The sequence below is a fragment of the Triturus cristatus genome, chromosome 10 (genome assembly GCF_964204655.1).
Source record: "Triturus cristatus chromosome 10, aTriCri1.1, whole genome shotgun sequence".
NCBI lineage: Eukaryota > Metazoa > Chordata > Amphibia > Caudata > Salamandridae > Triturus > Triturus cristatus.
The window spans coordinates 238920209-238938935 of NC_140593.1; the positions used below are offsets into that span (position 1 = coordinate 238920209).

Below are 18727 nucleotides of genomic sequence, written 5' to 3' on the forward strand. Positions count from 1 at the left end.
ATGGCCCAGAGCGGGTTGCCTGGTCCTGGACCTAGAGAAAGCCTTTGACTGTCTGGAGTGGGGATACCTGGTGTCGACGCTGTCGCACTTCGGACTGGGGCTGGGCTTCCTAGAGCTAACGGCTCTTCTGTACAAGGGACCTACGGTGCGCGTGCGTACGGGTCCATATGTCTCAGACCCCATTCAGATCGGCCGAGGTACCAGGCAGGGGTGTCCGTTGTCGCCCCTCCTGTTTGCGCTTGCAATGGAGCCGTTAGCGGCGACACTCCGTAGGGAGCTGGCGGATGGCATTCCGCTGGGAGACGCTACCCACCAGGTCTCCCTTTACGCAGATGACCTACTGGTCTATGTCAGGGATGTGTCCGCTATCCCGGCGAGGCTGGGCGGCATCCTACACACCTTTGAGCAGCTCTCAGGCCTCCGAGTCAACGCCGCTAAATCCTGTCTGTTCGCCTTCCGAGGCGACGTCCAGGACCCTGGTTACCGCCTTGGCGGAGTGCGGGTCCAATGGCAGCCGGACACCTTCCGCTATCTGGGTGTCCAGATATATCGCCGCCCAGCGGATCTAGTGGACGGTAACCTGGGGCGCGCCGTGACAGCGGTCCGAGCCCAGATGGCGTTCTGGAGTACGCTTGCCCTTTCGGTGACTGGCCGCATAGCGCTTGTTAAAATGGTGGTGCTGCCGCGTCTGTTGTACTATTTTGCCAACCTCCCGGTGTATATACCGGTGTCCTTCTTCACGCCCTTCATGCGCTCCCTCCGCGATTTCGTCTGGGGAACGGCGCGCCATAGGGTGGCGCTACCGAAACTGTGTCTTCCCGTGGGCCAGGGTGGACTAGGGATGCCGTGCCTTGAACACTATTATTTGGCAGCGCAGCTACAATGGGTGGCCCGCTGGCTAGGTGATAGATACCGAGAGGACACGGCGACGGCGGTGAACCCGCCGCTGACAGTAACGGAGCTCCTCCGAATCTTTCACCCGACCACGAGCGCGCTTAAGCCCGAACCACTGTTGCTAGTGGTGGCGTATAAATGCTACCGACGATGTCTCTGGCTGACTCGGACCAGAATCCCATATGCCCCAGCTATTCCTCTGGAGGGCTCCCCTTGCGGGCGAGACACGCTTGGGGCTGCAGACCTCAGGGATTGGCACGCGGTTGATCTCCACACATTGGAGGATCTATACCATGAGGGGGGCCTTCGGTCATTCGCGACTCTTGCGGAAGAGACGGGACTGGCGCAGGGCCAGTTTCTCCGGCATCGGGCCCTGATAGAGACGCTGGCGGGTCACTGGGGAGACTTGCGGGTAGAGCCGGAGCAGCACTTAGTGCTGCAATACCTCCATGTCTTGGGCCGAGGGGGGCATCTAATCAAATGGTTTGCTGCGGCCTTGCGGATGCACGCGGCAGCGAACTTAGGGACACTACGCGAGAGATGGGAGGGGGATCTTGGCCGACCTATGGTAGATAAAGAGTGGGAGAGGGTGCTGCAGGGGCCGAGGAGGATACCTCGAAACATGAGATTTCGTCAAATACAGTTTTTTGTCCTGCATAGGGCCTACCTCACGCCGGCTGCCATTAACAAGTATTTTCATCGCGTAGATGCCTGCTGCCCCCGCTGCGCAGTGGTTGACGCCGACCTGCTCCACATGCTGTGGGGATCCCTGCGTTACGGTTGTACTGGCAGGCGGTCCATGAGGAGCTCCGTCGGTGTACAAGCCGGGAAATTCCACCCGAGTGGCCCACTTATTTATTACATCTCTTTCACCGGCCAGCCTCTCGTTTTCTTGATTTGGGGATTATAGTGGCAATGCGACTTATCACCAAACGCTGGAAGGCAGACGCTGCGCCACATGTGCGAGCATGGCGTAGCTCTTTGCTGGTGTGGGCGAAAGCGGAGGAGGTGGCGCTTCGGCGGGAAGAGACGCTGGGGCTTAGAATGACGCCCGTCGCACCCCAATGGGGGGAGATGCTGCGGGCGCTACTGCACTCTGAGGAGGTGGCCCCGGGAGGTAGCGGGTCTGCGCTGTAGAGGCTGCGTTGGATGGCGAGGCGCTGTTCGTCTGGTTGAGCTGCCGCGCTGGTGTGACTGACAGGCATTAACGTGTAGACAGTGCATGCCTAGGATTAACTCTTAGTGCTAGAGCCGATCCTGGTGGGGGGGACTGGAGAAGTCGGAACATGGCGGGGCGGGGGATCAACAGGGAGGGGCCGTCTAGACTAGAACTTGCGAGCTGCTGTTGGTAGTTATCTTAGTTGCTAGGCTGTCGAGAAAACGGCCACCCAGTTACTAAACGGGGAGTTTAGCACTGTTTGTATACCTGTTTGGGGATGCACCGGGATTAGCACATACCTGATCCAGGAGAGGGCGGGCGGATGCACTCCACTAGATCTGCGTCCCTGGCATTATGCGTGGTGATATCGTGCTTCAAAGACTAGCTGGTTGTACAAGAGGGCTCTGTCACTCCCTTTCCTGATAATGTCATGAGGCTAGAATGTATATGCTATGCACAGAAACTCAGCTCATGGTTATATATTACGAAGCTCACTGATTGATTATGATGTAATGTGTGCTTTTACCTGCAAACTTAATAAACAGATTTATAAATAGATAAATATGTTCTTGAGCAAAGCTTAACCAAGGTTATTGGGAACACTGTTCGTGAAGCAGTACAGTTTGCTCTCTAAGCCATGCCAACACAGACTCTTCCTGCAGTCATCATTCCACTACCACTGCTCCTCCAAAGGAAAGAGGACATTAAAGTCCACCAGACCCACAAAGGACCTTGGAATAAGTGTGAAGACCCCACAAACTAAGGCCTAGAGCAAGTCCAACCATGCAGTCCATACTTGTATCTAAGAACATCTTAAAACTGGGTATTTAGCATAGGAGGGTAGCCAATTTCAGACATAGAAAGCACCAACGCAGACTGTAACACATTACTTGAACTTTTAAGAACAGGAGTATTGCTCTCCTTCCACCCAGAATATACACGAGTGACTACTCTGAGGGCTTAGAGGATAAAAACCCCTGGTGCCTGCCATATCCGTGCAATAAAAACAGGGAGAGCTCTGAGGCAGACAGCAAAGCAAGATTTTAAGGACTCCTAGATATTACCTTAAAGCTGAGGACATGATCAACCCAAAGGAAATTGTCCACCCTATGTCATGTGAATGGGTTTCTTCCCCCAAAGTAGTGGCCTACCCTTTTAAGGTGTTTAATAGGGACATCTATAACCCCTTTGAGTGGAAATGTCCCAGCAATCCCTAGAGGGTAACGTGGTTAATACTCCCCAGAGCGATACTAAGAAGCTCATTCTTCATGACAATGTCCTTCTCAAAACTACTCCCAGAAGGCCTGCCAGGATAAATGACTGGACCAGGTAGTCTCTTTCTCCAAGATACCTGGTGTGGCCCTTATGGCCAAGGAAGAGGGGCTCACAATTGTCCTTGATATTTTGGATGGACACACAGTGGGCAATATGCCTTCTGGGAAACACTAACTATGCTTCATCCACAGATAGCAGTTACTTTGCTCTCTGATGAGTGGATTCTAAGCTTGGGTACTGGTCACCTCTGAGGCAAGCCTGCTAGTGGAAGGATTTGTCTTCAAACACAATTTTGTCAAGAAATCAGCAAAATATTGTTATTACTTAAAATGCCCAGGATAAAGCATATGATTCTTTTAAGAAGATGGTCAACCAAAACTTGGTTGGAAGAGCTGGCTTTGGTAGGGGACCCACTCCAGACTGCTGACAATACTAAGGTCCCTAGCAAAGCCAACAGGTACCATTAAGGGAGGCACTGAAATGGGCCGCAGGTGTTTTGCTCACTATTTCCTGTTTCAGGCGAGAGGAGGATGTGGCTGTTTCACTAGAGGAAAGGCCACTTAATGCATCCAGCTTAAGGATACCTGGCTCCTTCAAACAGCGCAGCACTTACACATCACATTTTCCAAAGCCCCTGCTCTACTTACTCTCCCCAGGCAGATATTTCTTTTTATTAGTAGGACAAAATGTGATTGATAAAGAGATAGAGAATTCAAAACAAGGTAACAAGCCAATCGTCCTCCATAAACCTTGGAGAGTTCCTAAGCAATATTGCTCTCATGAAAAAATAGATAACGTTTTTAATTTAATGACAAATTTGACAGAATTCAATGATTGAATCTTATGGTATCATTTTAAGATGGACACCATACATCGTTTGAGGGTCTTCCTAAATGAAGGTGACTGGATGGTCAAGGATGCATATCTCATAGTCACAAACTGTTCCTCAATGTGTCTCCTCACTTCAGCTGTTGAGACCGGATCTACAAGTTCCTTGTCTTGTCTTTCAGTCTCTGCTCAGCCCCATGTTGATGTCTAAAAGGTTGGAAGCCCGAAATGAAATTTGTCAGATCCAGGAAAATCCTGATCATAATTCATCTGTACAACTTGATCCCTGTATCTAAGGATCCTGAACTCTTCCACAAAGAGCTTTGGTGGACGATTTCTCTTTTGCATGATCAAAATCAGATTTGATTTTGAATGAACAGATAGAGTTATTGTTCTTCAGAATAGACTCTGTCTCAGGTAGTCTCTAGCTACCTAAGGCAAAGATAAAATCTATCAAAAAACTGTTAAGGGGCAGGAGGCTTTTCCTCTCAATTACTACAAAGGATTGTGACTAATGGAACAGCAGGGACAATTTAGCTCCTCACCCGATCTGGTGATAGAGCCAGGTGACATCATGCTGGGATGGGGAGCAAGGAGCAGCAACCTGTGCACTGGAGGAAGGAGGTCAGATGCAGAAGCTTGACTGCTTATAAATTGTTTAGGAATGCTAGCAAGCTCATTTGTCATCATGCGGCTTATCCTCAATCAAACACTGTGCTGCTGCTCCTGAAGAATGAAAATATCTTGAAGGGCCTCCTTATTGGGGAGTCACGATTCCTGACTGCTGGTGGAAATAGGCAAATATTTCTGGCATTACTTACTGGACAACAATCTCGCTGTAACAGTGAATATTTGCCAGTAATGGCAGAATAGGCGGCAGATTCAAACTCCCAATGCCTAAGAGACTGGAGTGTTTAAAATCAGGATTCTATCATATTTCAGAAAATAACAAAGATGTAGGGTCCAAACAAAATAGACTTGTTCTCCTCAGGGGTCAACATCTGGAGCCCAAATACCTAGGTTCAGACAACTGACACCATCTATAGGACTGAAACAGCTTTGAGGGATATGCATTTTTATTTTTCCTCTTGATCCCGAGGGAGGTGGCCCAAGCTGGAAGACAATAAGCAAATATGGTGCAAATGTGGTTTTAACTTCCACTAAAACGTTATTGGGCTTCCATAATTCATCTACCAAAGAAGCCAGCAATTTCAGCAAACCATTCAACCTAGATGGATCCCATGAGAGAGTTAGGCCTCCTTCACCTGTTTGCATGGAGAATTTCAGGAAATGATAGCAAGTCCTGGGCCTTTCAGTGGGCAAGTCCCAGGCCACAGGGCCTGACTGACTGAGACCCACCATAGGTACTCCTTAGCCTGGAGATGATAGATCATTTGATTTACTTAACTGGATTCTGATCCAGTGGGGACAAGTGTGATCAATTTTCTTAATTTTCCATCTCAGCTATGAGAAGGGCAGGCTTATAGAACAATTACTTCTTATAAATCAGCATTCTAAGCAGTACATACACCCCTAAACAAATCTCCATGTGGAGAATTTCCCTTGCTATGATTGTAAAACAAATCCACTTGTTGCTCCACCTGAACTGCGATATTCATACGTATGGCATGTATGTACAGTTCTGCAAATGAATATGAATAGGAATAACAAGGAAGTGACTTGGAGGCAATGATCTACTAGATTGCTATGTTGTTATTGCTAGCAACCTAAAAATGGGTTTCTGATGTTTAAACCACATAGCATAACAGGGAGAATGTTCACACTAGGTGTCCCTTTTACCAGTTCTAGAACAACAAATGTACTACCTATATGAGTTTTCAAGGGACCAGTCACTTGTGGTAAATGTTTGAAGGCATCTGAGGATAGGATGGAAGAGTTCAGAAGAGAGACTTGGCCAACTTCTAATTTATTTCAGGAAGCCTTTTGCCTTGGTTTCTACCGCTACCTCAGCAAGATGGATTTGGTGTATCATTCCTGAAGCAGGTATCATTACGATTAGCTTTGAAGTGCGTTTAGAATTTCATGTGTGACCAATTCCCTGTCTGTCTCAATCCCACATGAATTTGAGGATCAGTATCACATTCTATTTTGGCTACAAACCAATCCCTGACAGATTATAGCAAATCATACTTGGCACACAATCTATCATCTTTATAATTTGTTGTTCATTTTCCTGTTGACTATTTGCATATATTATGCCATGTCTTATAAGTGTTTTATTCTCTTAACCCCTTCAGTGCCCATGACGAGATGGTCTCGTCATGGGCCGCGGTTGCGCTGTGCCCATGACGAGACCATCTCGTCATGAACTCCGCCCGCTAATAGAAAGCCCGGCACAGGGCGGGGAAAGGGCGGGGCACGCAAGAGGTTAATAAAATGTGTCTACATGCGAGGCGATATTGAGGTATAAATCACTATACTTCACAACCAGTAACTATGTTTGCTGCACATATCACATTATCTATCAGAAAGGGTATCTTCTTGTTTATATGTGAAAAATAAGCACTTGTGTCATCCAATTTCAACCTCAGACACTTTGTTACTCATCCTACCTCACTCACAAGCACAAGCACACACACAAATAGCAATCAGGGCCACAAATCCTTAGTTTAATGAAAGTAAGTATTATTTTGAGATAGTACTGATGCCTACCTTTGGTATCCTGAGTTCTGATGGTAAGGACAGGTAATAAGCTGTGAAGCGATGATCCAAAAATGGAACTCTCAATTCCAGGCTAAATAAGAAGAAGGCATACAGATTATTTGAGTTAGGCATATCACTTATTTGGTGGACATTTTGTAATAGATATTTATCATAATGTATGCAATGTGCTATTGCTTTTTATTCTCAAATGACAGAATACGAATACTGAGATGCTATAACAACTTGATTGTTATGAACAATGCCTGGTAGAGGAATACACAGACCAAAAACAAATGTGCTAGAGAATCCATTAAACCCTGATGTATGTTCTTCAGGCCAAATCTTACTATATTGGCTCTGTGTACCCATGTTGGTAAAGATTGAGGAGGGCAGAAAGCAAAGATGGTTAGGCATCGGAGAGAATGCATGTTCCAACTTTAGTACTTTATTTATTCACCCTTTATTAGGGCATAATCTACAGCAGACCTGAAAATCATTAACACCCTGCAAGGGGGTGATATTAAGCCTGGCACTGATTGTCAAACAATGAAGAGAGAGCATGATTGAGGCCATATCCCACAGCCCCTTGAGAAGCAGGTGAAAAAATTGAAATGTCCCTTGTTCGGATGCATTACAAACAATGCATCAGACAACACCTACGATTTTCATTCGATTTTTCGTGTGCCTACAGTGTCAATTCGAGGTTGATTTTTAACCTTTTAAAGAAAGGGTACTCCTTTGTTACGATAATGACACAGATTATAGGTAGATGACCTCTGCAAAGTACTGACAAAAAACACAAAAAGGAGAACACACTAGAGCTTTAAAAAACCTTCAGGATGCTGATCCAATTCCTGAATCCAACATTTTTCTTATGATACATAATCATTAAAATGGATTAGCAAGATTAATTGAGGATCTTTAGAATCAAAGTGGTTATATAGTAGAAATAGAAGACTTGATTCTATGTCCTTTTAGCCCCTCAGAGAATAGAAGAGAGATTTTATCAAGCCAGAAGTAGCTAGGGCTCTATTGAAGTACCAGTATTACTTAGGAAAAGGTCATTGATCAGGCCAAAGGAACAATGGAAGAAGAAAATAAAATGAAAGGAAAAGCCATGTCCCTTAAGAGCCATGATTTATGGGAATAAATGAATTATGGGTCAGGTATTATTATTTTGAAGCATCTTGCAAATATCCATTTACGAAAAATGGCAGCCTAAACTCAAATGCCGTCTTGTAAGCGTTTATGGAGTGCTCATCTCTTCAAATGACAGGACCCAGTACAACATCACCATGAATCATCAAGAAGAAATTGGGTCCCTACACAGTGAAGACGTACGCAATAGTAAGCCTTGCTATAGAGAAACTCTAATGAGCGAGCATGAAATAAATTCCAAGTAGGGCAAACACCCTAACCCATCGTGAAAGCCCAAGTGACTGTTGCTTGAATAGGAAATACCTTGAAAAAACAAGAGACAAGAGGCATTTAGCAGAACAGGAACAGTTTGTTCAATTAAAAAGTGCGGCCGGCAGGGTAAACAACGTTTACCCCGAAACTTTTTCAACGTAGGGAATCACAACGCGGTCATTAAAACGATCGCGTTGTGATTCCGCATACAATTACTTCGCAAGTCGAAACAACGACTTGTGGGGGGGGGGGGGGGGAGGAGGTGTTGGATTTAAAATCCAACACCTTCCCTAGTGTCCGCACAGACTGGAGTTGGAATAGTAAATTATACTATTCCAACATCCAGCACCCCCCCTCCGAAAGTCGTTGTTCCGACTTGCGGAGTAATGGTATGCGGAATCACAACGCGGTCATTGTAACGACCGCGTTGTGATTCCCTGCGGGGGAAAAAAGCTGCAGAATAAGGTCATACATTCGCCCGGGAGATCAGCCACAGGCATAGGGTCTGAGGACCTTCCCAGTTTACAATCTGTCTGACACGGGTTTGTATACAGTTCACTGAATGCAATAAAATAGGTCCGGCAATACGTTTTTTGGTAAGGAATGTGAACCTCTGTCTGTCTGTGGAGTCATATATTAATGTATTGGATGAGGAATCCAGGTGGGCCTCAACCTAGTGTGGACACAATACAACCAGTGGGTAACGTGTCCACATGTCCAGAATGATCACTGCAGGTATTGTGTGTGCTTCTGTGTTCTTTGTCCTGAATGGCTATGTGTTCCTAACTTAATGAGGCCTCCGATTTTATGGTGTTTTGGGAACACTAGTACCCCTCCGGACATTTATGCTTTATTGGGGCCAATCTTCCTGGGCCTTTGTGGTGTTGCAGCGCCTATCTGTGAGACTGAGCTTGGATTTCCTGTTTGCGCGTTTGTCTGCCAGCTACATGCCACCGCACCTGTGACCTGTCAAACAGTGACCTCGGCCTGGGTCTCAAAAGCCTGCCTGACTATGTATTCCAGAGTTCACGTGGATTGACGTAGAGTTCACAACGGGTGTATGAATGTATCGTTATTCATATTGACATCGACTTTTACAATATTAACATGACTTTTCTTAAACTTAATAACTAACACAGAAGAAACTTTGGCATCGAATTCATCACAGTAATAAGTGCAAACCAGGCATTACTATAACAAAGAATGCCCAAGAAAGCCCCTAGCAAGGTTAATGTAATCAAAACTTCATAGCACTAATTTTGTGATATGTCCCCCAAACACGTTCTGATTTTAATTAAGAGCATAGGGCCCAATATACCAATAATTGATTGCAAAAATCTGTATGTAATTTGTGACCAGCGTTTTTGTGACAAGTAAAGAATTTACCGAAATGCCCTACGTACTAAAAGCTCAGTATGATTTTGGAGTTGGTCGCAATCCGACACTCGTCATAAATAGTAATGAGGTAGGTCACAAATCGACCGATTGGTGGCTATCACAAGGCTGGTCGCCTTATATTGTCACAGACCCTCACGTCTGTGATAACAATTCAGTAAAGTAAACTTTTTTTTTTTTTAAATGCAACACATTTTCTTAACCCCTTCAGTGCCCGCCCCTTTCCCCGCCCTGTGCCGGCCCTTGTATTAGCGGGCGGGGTTTATGACGAGCTGGTCTCGTCATGGGCACAGCGCGACCGCGGCCCATGACGAGACCAGCTCGTCACGGGCATTGAAGAGGTTAAAGGAAACAGGGCTGAGTTTAAAAAGAAGAATTTCTTCTTTTCAACAGTTCGTTTGAGAGTTGGTACTGCCTACTCCCCAATAAATGTTTTGTTGACATTCACAAAGGGGAAGGGGTCCCAAGAAGACCCCATCTATTTTGCGAATGCATTGCTCAACTGGGACGTGTATAATTTTTCAATGTTTGGATTTGGATCACAAAACATTGATGCGCTGCACATACTTGGAAGACCAAATAGGTATGGGGTCGCGCTCCCATTTTAAAAATCACTGAAAGTTTACTGATTAATAAAATGAGATTAGTTGTTGTTAGAAGGCGACCTCAGAGGAGCCCGGAGGGGGCCCTGGCTGTCCTGAGACCCACCCTCAAGGTATCGTAGCCGGGCACTGGCGGGAGATTCCGCAGGGGAGGAATCTCGTATCTAGGATCGTACACTCGGCACCACACGACAAAGAGACACCACACCGAGGGTTCTTAGGATTCAAGATTTATCAAATCGAAGTGGTAAGATCTTTATGATCAGCAAGGCAGATATTTACAAGCAGAGCGTGGGCTCACAGAGTCTTGGCGGGGATAGGAGGTAGCGGGACAGTCTTTGGGGGGATATGGATCAAATGCAGGAGCGTACCCGGCGCACAGCTCACAATCCTCGAGCTGGGGGATACGCTTGTCGTCGTGGGGTCCGGCGGGACCAAAGAGAGTCTGGGGGAGCCTCAAGTCACTCAGCAGGCTCAAGCACAAGTTCGGAGGTCTTACGATCTTCAGGGAGCCGCGAGTCACTCAGCAGGGCTCAAGCACAAGTTCGGAGGTCTTACGATCTTCAGGGAGCCGCGAGTCACTCAGCAGGGCTCAAGCACAAGTTCGGAGGTCTTACGATCTTCAGGGAGCCGCGAGTCACTCAGCAGGGCTCAAGCACAAGTTCGGAGGTCTTACGATCTTCAGGGAGCCGCGAGTCACTCAGCAGGCTCAGGTACCAGTTCGGAGGTCTTACGATCTTCGGGGAGCCGCGAGTCACTCAGCAGGGCTCAGATATTCCAAGGCGAATCTGCCGGACAGTCCCAGAGCACCCCTTGTTATAGGTCGACCCCTCTTTGATGTCCGGAGTCTGTGCAGGCAGGGGTCTTGTCACCTGGGGGTCGCTTGTCGAGGTTTCCTGCCATTGTCCTTTGATCCTTTCAGGGCCGAATCGGGAGGAGTCCCAGACACCCAGCAGGCGTGGAGCCAGCCCTCAGGGAGGCCGGAGGGCCGATCGAAACCCATCGTCCCAGGGGAGTTCAGAGGTGCGATAGAAAACTGCTCCTCCCTCTCTCATCCCCTGGAAGCGTGATGTCCTCCAGCCGGAGTGGCGCCTCTAGGCCCGGGTTGTGCTGGGGCCGGGCGGCCATCTTGGTGCACGAAGTGGGCACGCGTGCCCGGGGTGGCCGAAAGGAGAGAGGCCATGGACGGGGAGGCCCGGGTCGCGTGTGTGTGTTCTGGTGGGAAGGATCGGCTGGGCCGTGTGCTTGGGGTCCCTGGTACCCGGTTAGGTAGTGCGAGGACAGGAAGAGCCATGCTACGAGGCCGGGTCTAACACGCGTCCCCCCCAGCTGAAAGCCGGAGAGAACTACCCATCATCTTGGGGGGTTCTCTTTGCTGAGGCGGAAGAACCGGGAGAGACCGTCAGCGTTGGCGTGGTCCGTACCAGGGCGATGTTCTACGGTGAAATCCATCCCCTGGAGGGAGATTGACCACCGCAGTAGCTTGGGGTTCTCTCCTCGCATCTGCATGAGCCATCGCAAGGGCCGATGGTCGGTTTGTACTTGGAAATGGGTGCCAAACAGGTAAGGGCGCAGCTTCTTGAGGGCCCAGACTACGGCAAATGCTTCGCGCTCAATGGTGCTCCACCTCTGTTCTCTGGGCAACAGCCGCCGGCTGAGGAAGGCGATGGGCTGGTCTAGGCCTTGGTCATTCACCTGGGACAGGACGGCTCCAATGCCATGCTCGGAGGCATCGGTCTGGACTACAAACTCCTTGGAGTAGTCGGGAGCCTGGAGGACGGGGGCCGTGCACATGGCCTTCTTTAGGGCATCGAACGCTTCCTGGCAGGCCGTCGTCCACTGCACCCTCTTGGGCTGTTTTTTTGATGTGAGTTCGGTGAGGGGGCCAACCAGGCTGCCATACCCCCGGATGAATCTTCGGTAGTAGCCAGTGAGGCCCAGGAAGGCTCGGACCTCCGTTTGGGTGGTGGGTGGTTCCCAGGCTAGGATGGCGTCGATCTTTGGCTGTAGAGGGGCGACCTGACCGCTCCCGACCTGGTGCCCCAGGTAGACTACTGATCCTTGCCCAATCTGGCACTTGCTGGCTTTTACTGTGAGGCCTGCCTGGCGCATGGTGGTTAGCACTCTCCGGAGGTGCTGGAGGTGCTCACTCCATCCGGAACTGAAAACGGCGATGTCGTCTAGATAGGCCGCACTGAACTGTTCCATCCCGGCCAGGACCCTATTCACCAGTCGCTGGAAGGTGGCCGGGGCATTTTTCATTCCGAAGGGCATTACGCGGAAGCGATAATGCCCATCTGGGGTGGAGAAGGCGGACCGCTCCTTGGCTTCCTCTGTGAGCGCAATCTGCCAGTATCCGCAGGTGAGGTCGAATGTGCTGAGGAACCGGGCCGCCCCGAGTCGGTCAATGAGCTCGTCGGCTCGGGGGATGGGGTGGGCATCGGCCCGGGTGACGTCATTGAGCCCCCGGTAGTCCACGCAGAATCGGAGCTCGGGGGCGACACCGGGGGCCGCTGCCTTCGGAACTAGGACCACGGGGCTGGCCCAGGGACTATCGGATGGCTCGATCACCCCCAGGGTCAACATCTTCGAGACTTCAGCTTGAATGCAGGACCGGACTCGGTCAGGGACTCGGTAGGCTCGGTGTCTTACTGGCGGGCTGTCCCCGGTGTCCACGTCATGGACACACCAGTCGGTGACTCGGGGGATCAGGGAGAAGAGGTCGGAGAATTGTCCTAGGAGCTGGCGACAGTCCGCTTGTTGCTGGTCAGTGAGGGATGGGGAGAGGTTCACTCCTTCCACGGAGCCATCCTTCTCCTTGACACACAGGAGGTCCGGGAGGGGATCTGACTCATCTTCGGCCCCGTCATCGGTGGCCAGCAGGAGGCTCAGTTCTGTCCGTACGAAGTGAGGCTTGAGGCGGTTCACGTGTAGGACCCGCAGGGGATCCCGGGGCGACTGGACGTCCACCAAGTACGTGACTGGACTCTTCCGCTCAATCACTTTGAAGGGCCCGGTCCACTTGTCCTGGAGGGCGCCAGGCTTCACGGGGGCCATGACCCATACCTGCTGGCCCGGCTGGAACTCGACCAGAGTGGCATTCTGGTCGTACCAGCGCTTCATCTCTTCTTGGCTTGCCTCCAGGTTGGCCTCGGCCAGCTCTCGGAACTTCCTGGTCTGGTTCCGGAGGGCCAGAACGTATTGGAACACATCTCGTGGGGTGGTCTGGGGTGCTGCCTCCCACCCTTCCTTAACCAAGCTGAGGGGACCTCGGACGGGGTGTCCATATAGTAATTCAAACGGGCTGAACCCCAAGGACTTCTGCGGGACTTCCCGGTAAGCGAACAGGAGGCAGGGGAGCAGGACGTCCCACTTACGCCGGAGGGGTTCTTCTAGGCCGTTGATCATCCCTTTCAGAGTCCGGTTAAACCTTTCTACTAGGCCGTTCCCTTGGGGATGGTACGGGGTGGTGAACTTATAGGACACCCCACACTGTTGCCACAGGGACGTCATGTATTTTGAGATAAAATTAGTGCCGCGATCGCTCACGACCTCGCGGGGAAAACCCACCCGGGAAAAGATCCCCATCAGGGCTCGGCCCACCACGGGAGCCGTGACGGTGCGTAGGGGGATCGCCTCAGGGTATCGGGTGGCGTGATCCACTAGGTCCAGAATGAACCGGTGACCTTGGGAGGTGGGGGGATCCAGGGGCCCCACGATGTCGATTCCGACTCTTTCGAATGGGGTACTGACGACCGGGAAGGGTTGGAGGGGAGCCTTGCGCTTCCCCCCACTCTTCCCACTAGCCTGGCACGTGGGACAGGACTTGCAGTGGGCTTCTACAGCTACTCTCATCCTAGGCCAGTAAAAGTGAGTCACGAGACGGCTGTAGGTTTTGTCTTGACCCAGGTGGCCGGCGAGGGGGACGTCGTGGGCCAAGCCCAGGAGGAAGTCTCGGAAGCGTAGGGGTACCACCAGCACCCGGCCGGATCCTAGCTCCACCGACTTCTGCTCACTGTACAAGAGGTTATTCTCCCAATAAACTCGGTGCGTTCCGGTTTGGTCGCCTGCGGCTTGGCCCTCGGCCTGGTGCCGCAGTCCGACCAGGGAAGGACAGGTGGCTTGCTCCCGACAGGACTCCTCCCGGGTGGGCCCGCCCTCGTGGCGCCACGGGGCCAATTCGGCCAGCTCGCCTAACTCGGGGACCGGGGTGGTGTCGGACGGTGAGGGTTCGTCGCTGGCGACTGACCCTCCCGATGGGGGGACGGGAGGACCCTCGGCAGGGACTGCTCTGACTCCCTCGGTCGGGGGGTCCTCGACTTCCCCCAGGGGGGTGAGTCGGGCGGACATAGATCGGGTGGTGGCGCACACCCACTCGGGGAGTCCCATCATCCCTAGGTGGGCCTTGCGCTCGACGTACTTCCAGGGAGAGCTCTCCAGGTCGTTCCCTAAGAGGCAGTCGACCGGCTGGGAGGTTCTTACGGCAACCCTCAGTTTACCTATCACCCCTCCCCACTCAAACGGCACTAGGGCTACCTGACACATACTCTCTCTATTATCTGCGGAAATTACGGGGCAAAAGACGTTGGGTAGGATCTGCTCCTCGGGGACTAAGTGCCTGAGGACCCCGGTGATGCTGGCCCCGGTGTCTCGCAGGGCTTCTATTTGGTGGCCATTGATCTTGACGAGCTGCCCGTACTTCTTCGTGTTGGAGGGCAGGAGGCTACCAGGGACCATCTCTCTATCTCCCAGGGATACTACGGCCATAGCTGCGGGTTCCCACTCCCCGGTGTCCTCAACCTCCTCCCCCAGGGCTACGTTGGTTATCTGTCTAGCAGGGTTTGCAGGGGGGGGCGCCGGGAAAGGTGGAGGTTGGGCCTTCGGGGGACTTGACTGGGACTCTCTCTGCCCTCCCTGGTTCCCTCCCCCTCTCTGGCGGGGTGGTCCCTGACTGGCTCGGGGGTATTCTCCTACAATGCTCCGGGGGACCCGAGTGTTGGTCCAGCGGTCTGCTTCCACAGCCAGCTTCCGGGGATCGGTGAGTTTGCTGTCGAGCAGATGCTGGCGTAGTTCCACAAAGCAGTTCGCCGCCAGGTGTTCCCACAACATGAGGTCGGTGAGTTCCTCGAGGGTGGTGACCTTGCTGCCCTTGATCCACCCATCGAAGGCCCGACTGAAAAAGTTTACATACTCCACCCAGGTGGTGCCCGGGATCTTCCTGCAGTCCCGGAATCGCTGACGGTACATCTCTGGGGTGAGGCCGTACCTAGTGAGGAGAGCCTCTTTCATGTGGCTGTAGGAGGTCTGCAGGGAGAGGGGTAGGTCGAGCAGGGTGTCCCTTCCTTCGCTCAGAAACCGTCCCCACAGCCCTGCCCCCCAGTCCTTCTGCGGGACCCGATGAGAGGTCATGGCGACCTCGTAGGCCCTGAACCATTGTTGAATGTCATCATTTTTATAATATTCTTTGACCACGTCCTTGGGGATGTGGACCTTCTGTTCCGCCGGGGAGGCCGCCTCTCGGTTCCCCGGGGGCCTCCCTTCCTCGTTTCTGGCTTTGAGCTCAATCTCCTTCAAGCTGCGTTCGTGCTCTAGTTGGAGCTTCCTTCCTTCGTGCTCCCGTTGGAGCTTCTTCTCTTCCAATTCGCCTTGTACGCGCATTTGTTCTACTGCTAGCTTTTTTTCCGCTAATTTCAATTCGCCTTCGATTTTGAGTTTGGCTAACTCGAGTTCGTGATTGCGACTTCTCTCTCTGTCTGCGAGCTCTTCCGGGGAAGGCCCTCGTCTGGCACGAAGCCTCGCACCTGATTGCTGCTGCTTTCGCCTTGGGTGGGTTCTGCTTCGTCGTGTCGCTCCCCCATGCCTTCTGGGCGGGAGGCCCCGGCATCCACCCAAGCTTTCAGTGCTTTCTGCAAATCTTCTTTGGTGTTGAGACCGGTGGTAGCGATTTTAAGTTCTTTGCAGAATTGCTTCAGTTCTTTGTGCGTGTATTCTTCTAGTTGTTTCACCTGGAACACCCTGTTGGTGTTGGTTTCTGCGGGGCTCATGGCGCTTCCTTCTGCCATCTTTGTCGGTAGTGTGTCAGTCGTTCACGGTACGATCTCTAGGTTATGGGCCCGAATCCCACCGCTGCCACCAATGTTAGAAGGCGACCTCAGAGGAGCCCGGAGGGGTCCCTGGCTGTCCTGAGACCCACCCTCAAGGTATCATAGCCGGGCACTGGCGGGAGATTCCGCAGGGGAGGAATCTCGTATCTAGGATCGTACACTCGGCACCACACGACAAAGAGACACCACACCGAGGGTTCTTAGGATTCAAGCTTTATCAAATCGAAGTGGAAAGATCTTTATGATCAGCAAGGCAGATATTTACAAGCAGAGCGTGGGCTCACAGAGTCTTGGCGGGGATAGGAGGTAGCGGGACAGTCTTTGGGGGGATATGGATCAAATGCAGGAGCGTACCCGGCGCACAGCTCACAATCCTCGAGCTGGGGGATACGCTTGTCGTCGTGGGGTCCGGCGGGACCAAAGAGAGTCTGGGGGAGCCGCGAGTCACTCAGCAGGCTCAAGCACAAGTTCTGAGGTCTTACGATCTTCAGGGAGCCGCGAGTCACTCAGCAGGGCTCAAGCACAAGTTCGGAGGTCTTACGATCTTCAGGGAGCCGCGAGTCACTCAGCAGGCTCAGGTACCAGTTCGGAGGTCTTACGATCTTCGGGGAGCCGCGAGTCACTCAGCAGGGCTCAGATGTTCCAAGGCGAATCTGCCGGACAGTCCCAGAGCACCCCTTGTTATAGGTCGACCCCTCTTTGATGTCCGGAGTCTGTGCAGGCAGGGGTCTTGTCACCTGGGGGTCGCTTGTCGAGGTTTCCTGCCATTGTCCTTTGATCCTTTCAGGGCCGGGTCGGGAGGAGTCCCAGACACCCAGCAGGCGTGGAGCCAGCCCTCAGGGAGGCCGGAGGGCCGATCGAAACCCATCGTCCCAGGGGAGTTCAGAGGTGCGATAGAAAACTGCTCCTCCCTCTCTCATCCCCTGGAAGCGTGATGTCCTCCAGCCGGAGTGGCGCCTCTAGGCCCGGGTGGTGCTGGGGCTGGGCGGCCATCTTGGTGCACGAAGTGGGCACGCGTGCCCGGGGTGGCCGAAAGGAGAGAGGCCATGGACGGGGAGGCCCGGGTCGCGTGTGTGTGTTCTGGTGGGAAGGATCGGCTGGGCCGTGTGCTTGGGGTCCCTGGTACCCGGTTAGGTAGTGCGAGGACAGGAAGAGCCATGCTACGAGGCCGGGTCTAACAGTTGTTTAAACAATTGTTCATCTGAAACAATTCTTCAAACTCCTATAAATTGGTCATAAGGAACATTTCTTATTGATGCAGCGGGGATGGAAGTACTTAGCTGATAGTAGTGTGTTCTGATCAGTAGCTTTTGTGTATGTTTCAAAGTGTAGCTGATTATCTTGTGGACGTATCATGGTGTCAGGGAAGTTCACTTCAGTGTTCCATCTGGTATTGTTAGTTTGAATAAAAGATTTGTTTCTTGTAGAAAGTCAGAAAATTCTGTAAATTTTTCCCAGGTTACTTTCCATATTGTCAGCATATCACCTATCTATCACCACAAATGATTAATTATTGACTTTAAAAGGGGATTCTACAAGCTCTTCTTCAAATTAATGTATATAGATGTTAGCGTATCCGCTGGCAGAATGAATGTACTATATTATGATTATATACTGTTGCAAATGAGTTTGGCCTATTTAGTCTGACAGGATTTGTATGTTTTTGATCACCTATTTTTTAGACTTTTACTGTGGGTGAGTCTTTCTACCTAAGTCTCACTCACTGTAATGTCCTGGTAGTTGGGCTCCACATGTTTACCAACAGTGTCTGCCTTTTAAGATAAGGCTGCTGCGATGCAGTTAGGGTAAGGGGCACTGGGCTGGTTACACATGAATAAATGGGCACTCACGTGTGGGCACGTGTGTGGTCTGCGTGTGAGAAACTACCTTTGTGAGCAGCATGGTAGCTACACACAGGTACCATGCTTGTGACATTTATACACTGCCAATTCAACCTGTCCAAACAATCCCTTTAGACAAGCCTAAACATTCCTTTTAAACATTGATAAGTCACCCTGAAGATACATGCTAAATTCGGATTGGTAGCAGCTAGAGAAGTAATTCAAGGATGCTTTTTTATAGTTATCCAAAATACAATTCAATGGTGAAATTGAATTTTGTCTACCTATTGAGAAAAAGCCACTTTTAAAAAGTTTAAAATGTTTCTGCCTAAACATGTAAATATTCAACTATCACCTGGCAGCTGGATGGCTCCTCAGTAGTAAGATGAGGATTGCTTCCACACAGTGGAACAAAGGGCTTGGGTGTGGGCTGGTACCCTCCCTTGACAGGATGGAATGGGGGCTATGCCTAAGGATTAGTTACACTTCAAAGGGTCCTTCACTTTTATAAGCAGATAAACCTGTCTCCTTCCTGTGTCCATCTAGCCAACTTGG

The 18727-nt window shown here is 51.0% G+C and overlaps 1 protein-coding gene across 1 annotated transcript in view; it reads right to left on the minus strand.

The window, feature by feature from the left end:
• Positions 1 to 18727, minus strand: part of ASNS (asparagine synthetase (glutamine-hydrolyzing)) — a 245567-nt gene that overhangs the window by 94111 nt on the left and 132729 nt on the right. The window contains exon 10 of the mRNA XM_085630875.1: positions 6830 to 6911. Within this exon, the coding sequence (XP_085487001.1) occupies positions 6830 to 6911 (82 nt within the window). The remainder of the gene's footprint in view (positions 1 to 6829; positions 6912 to 18727) is intronic.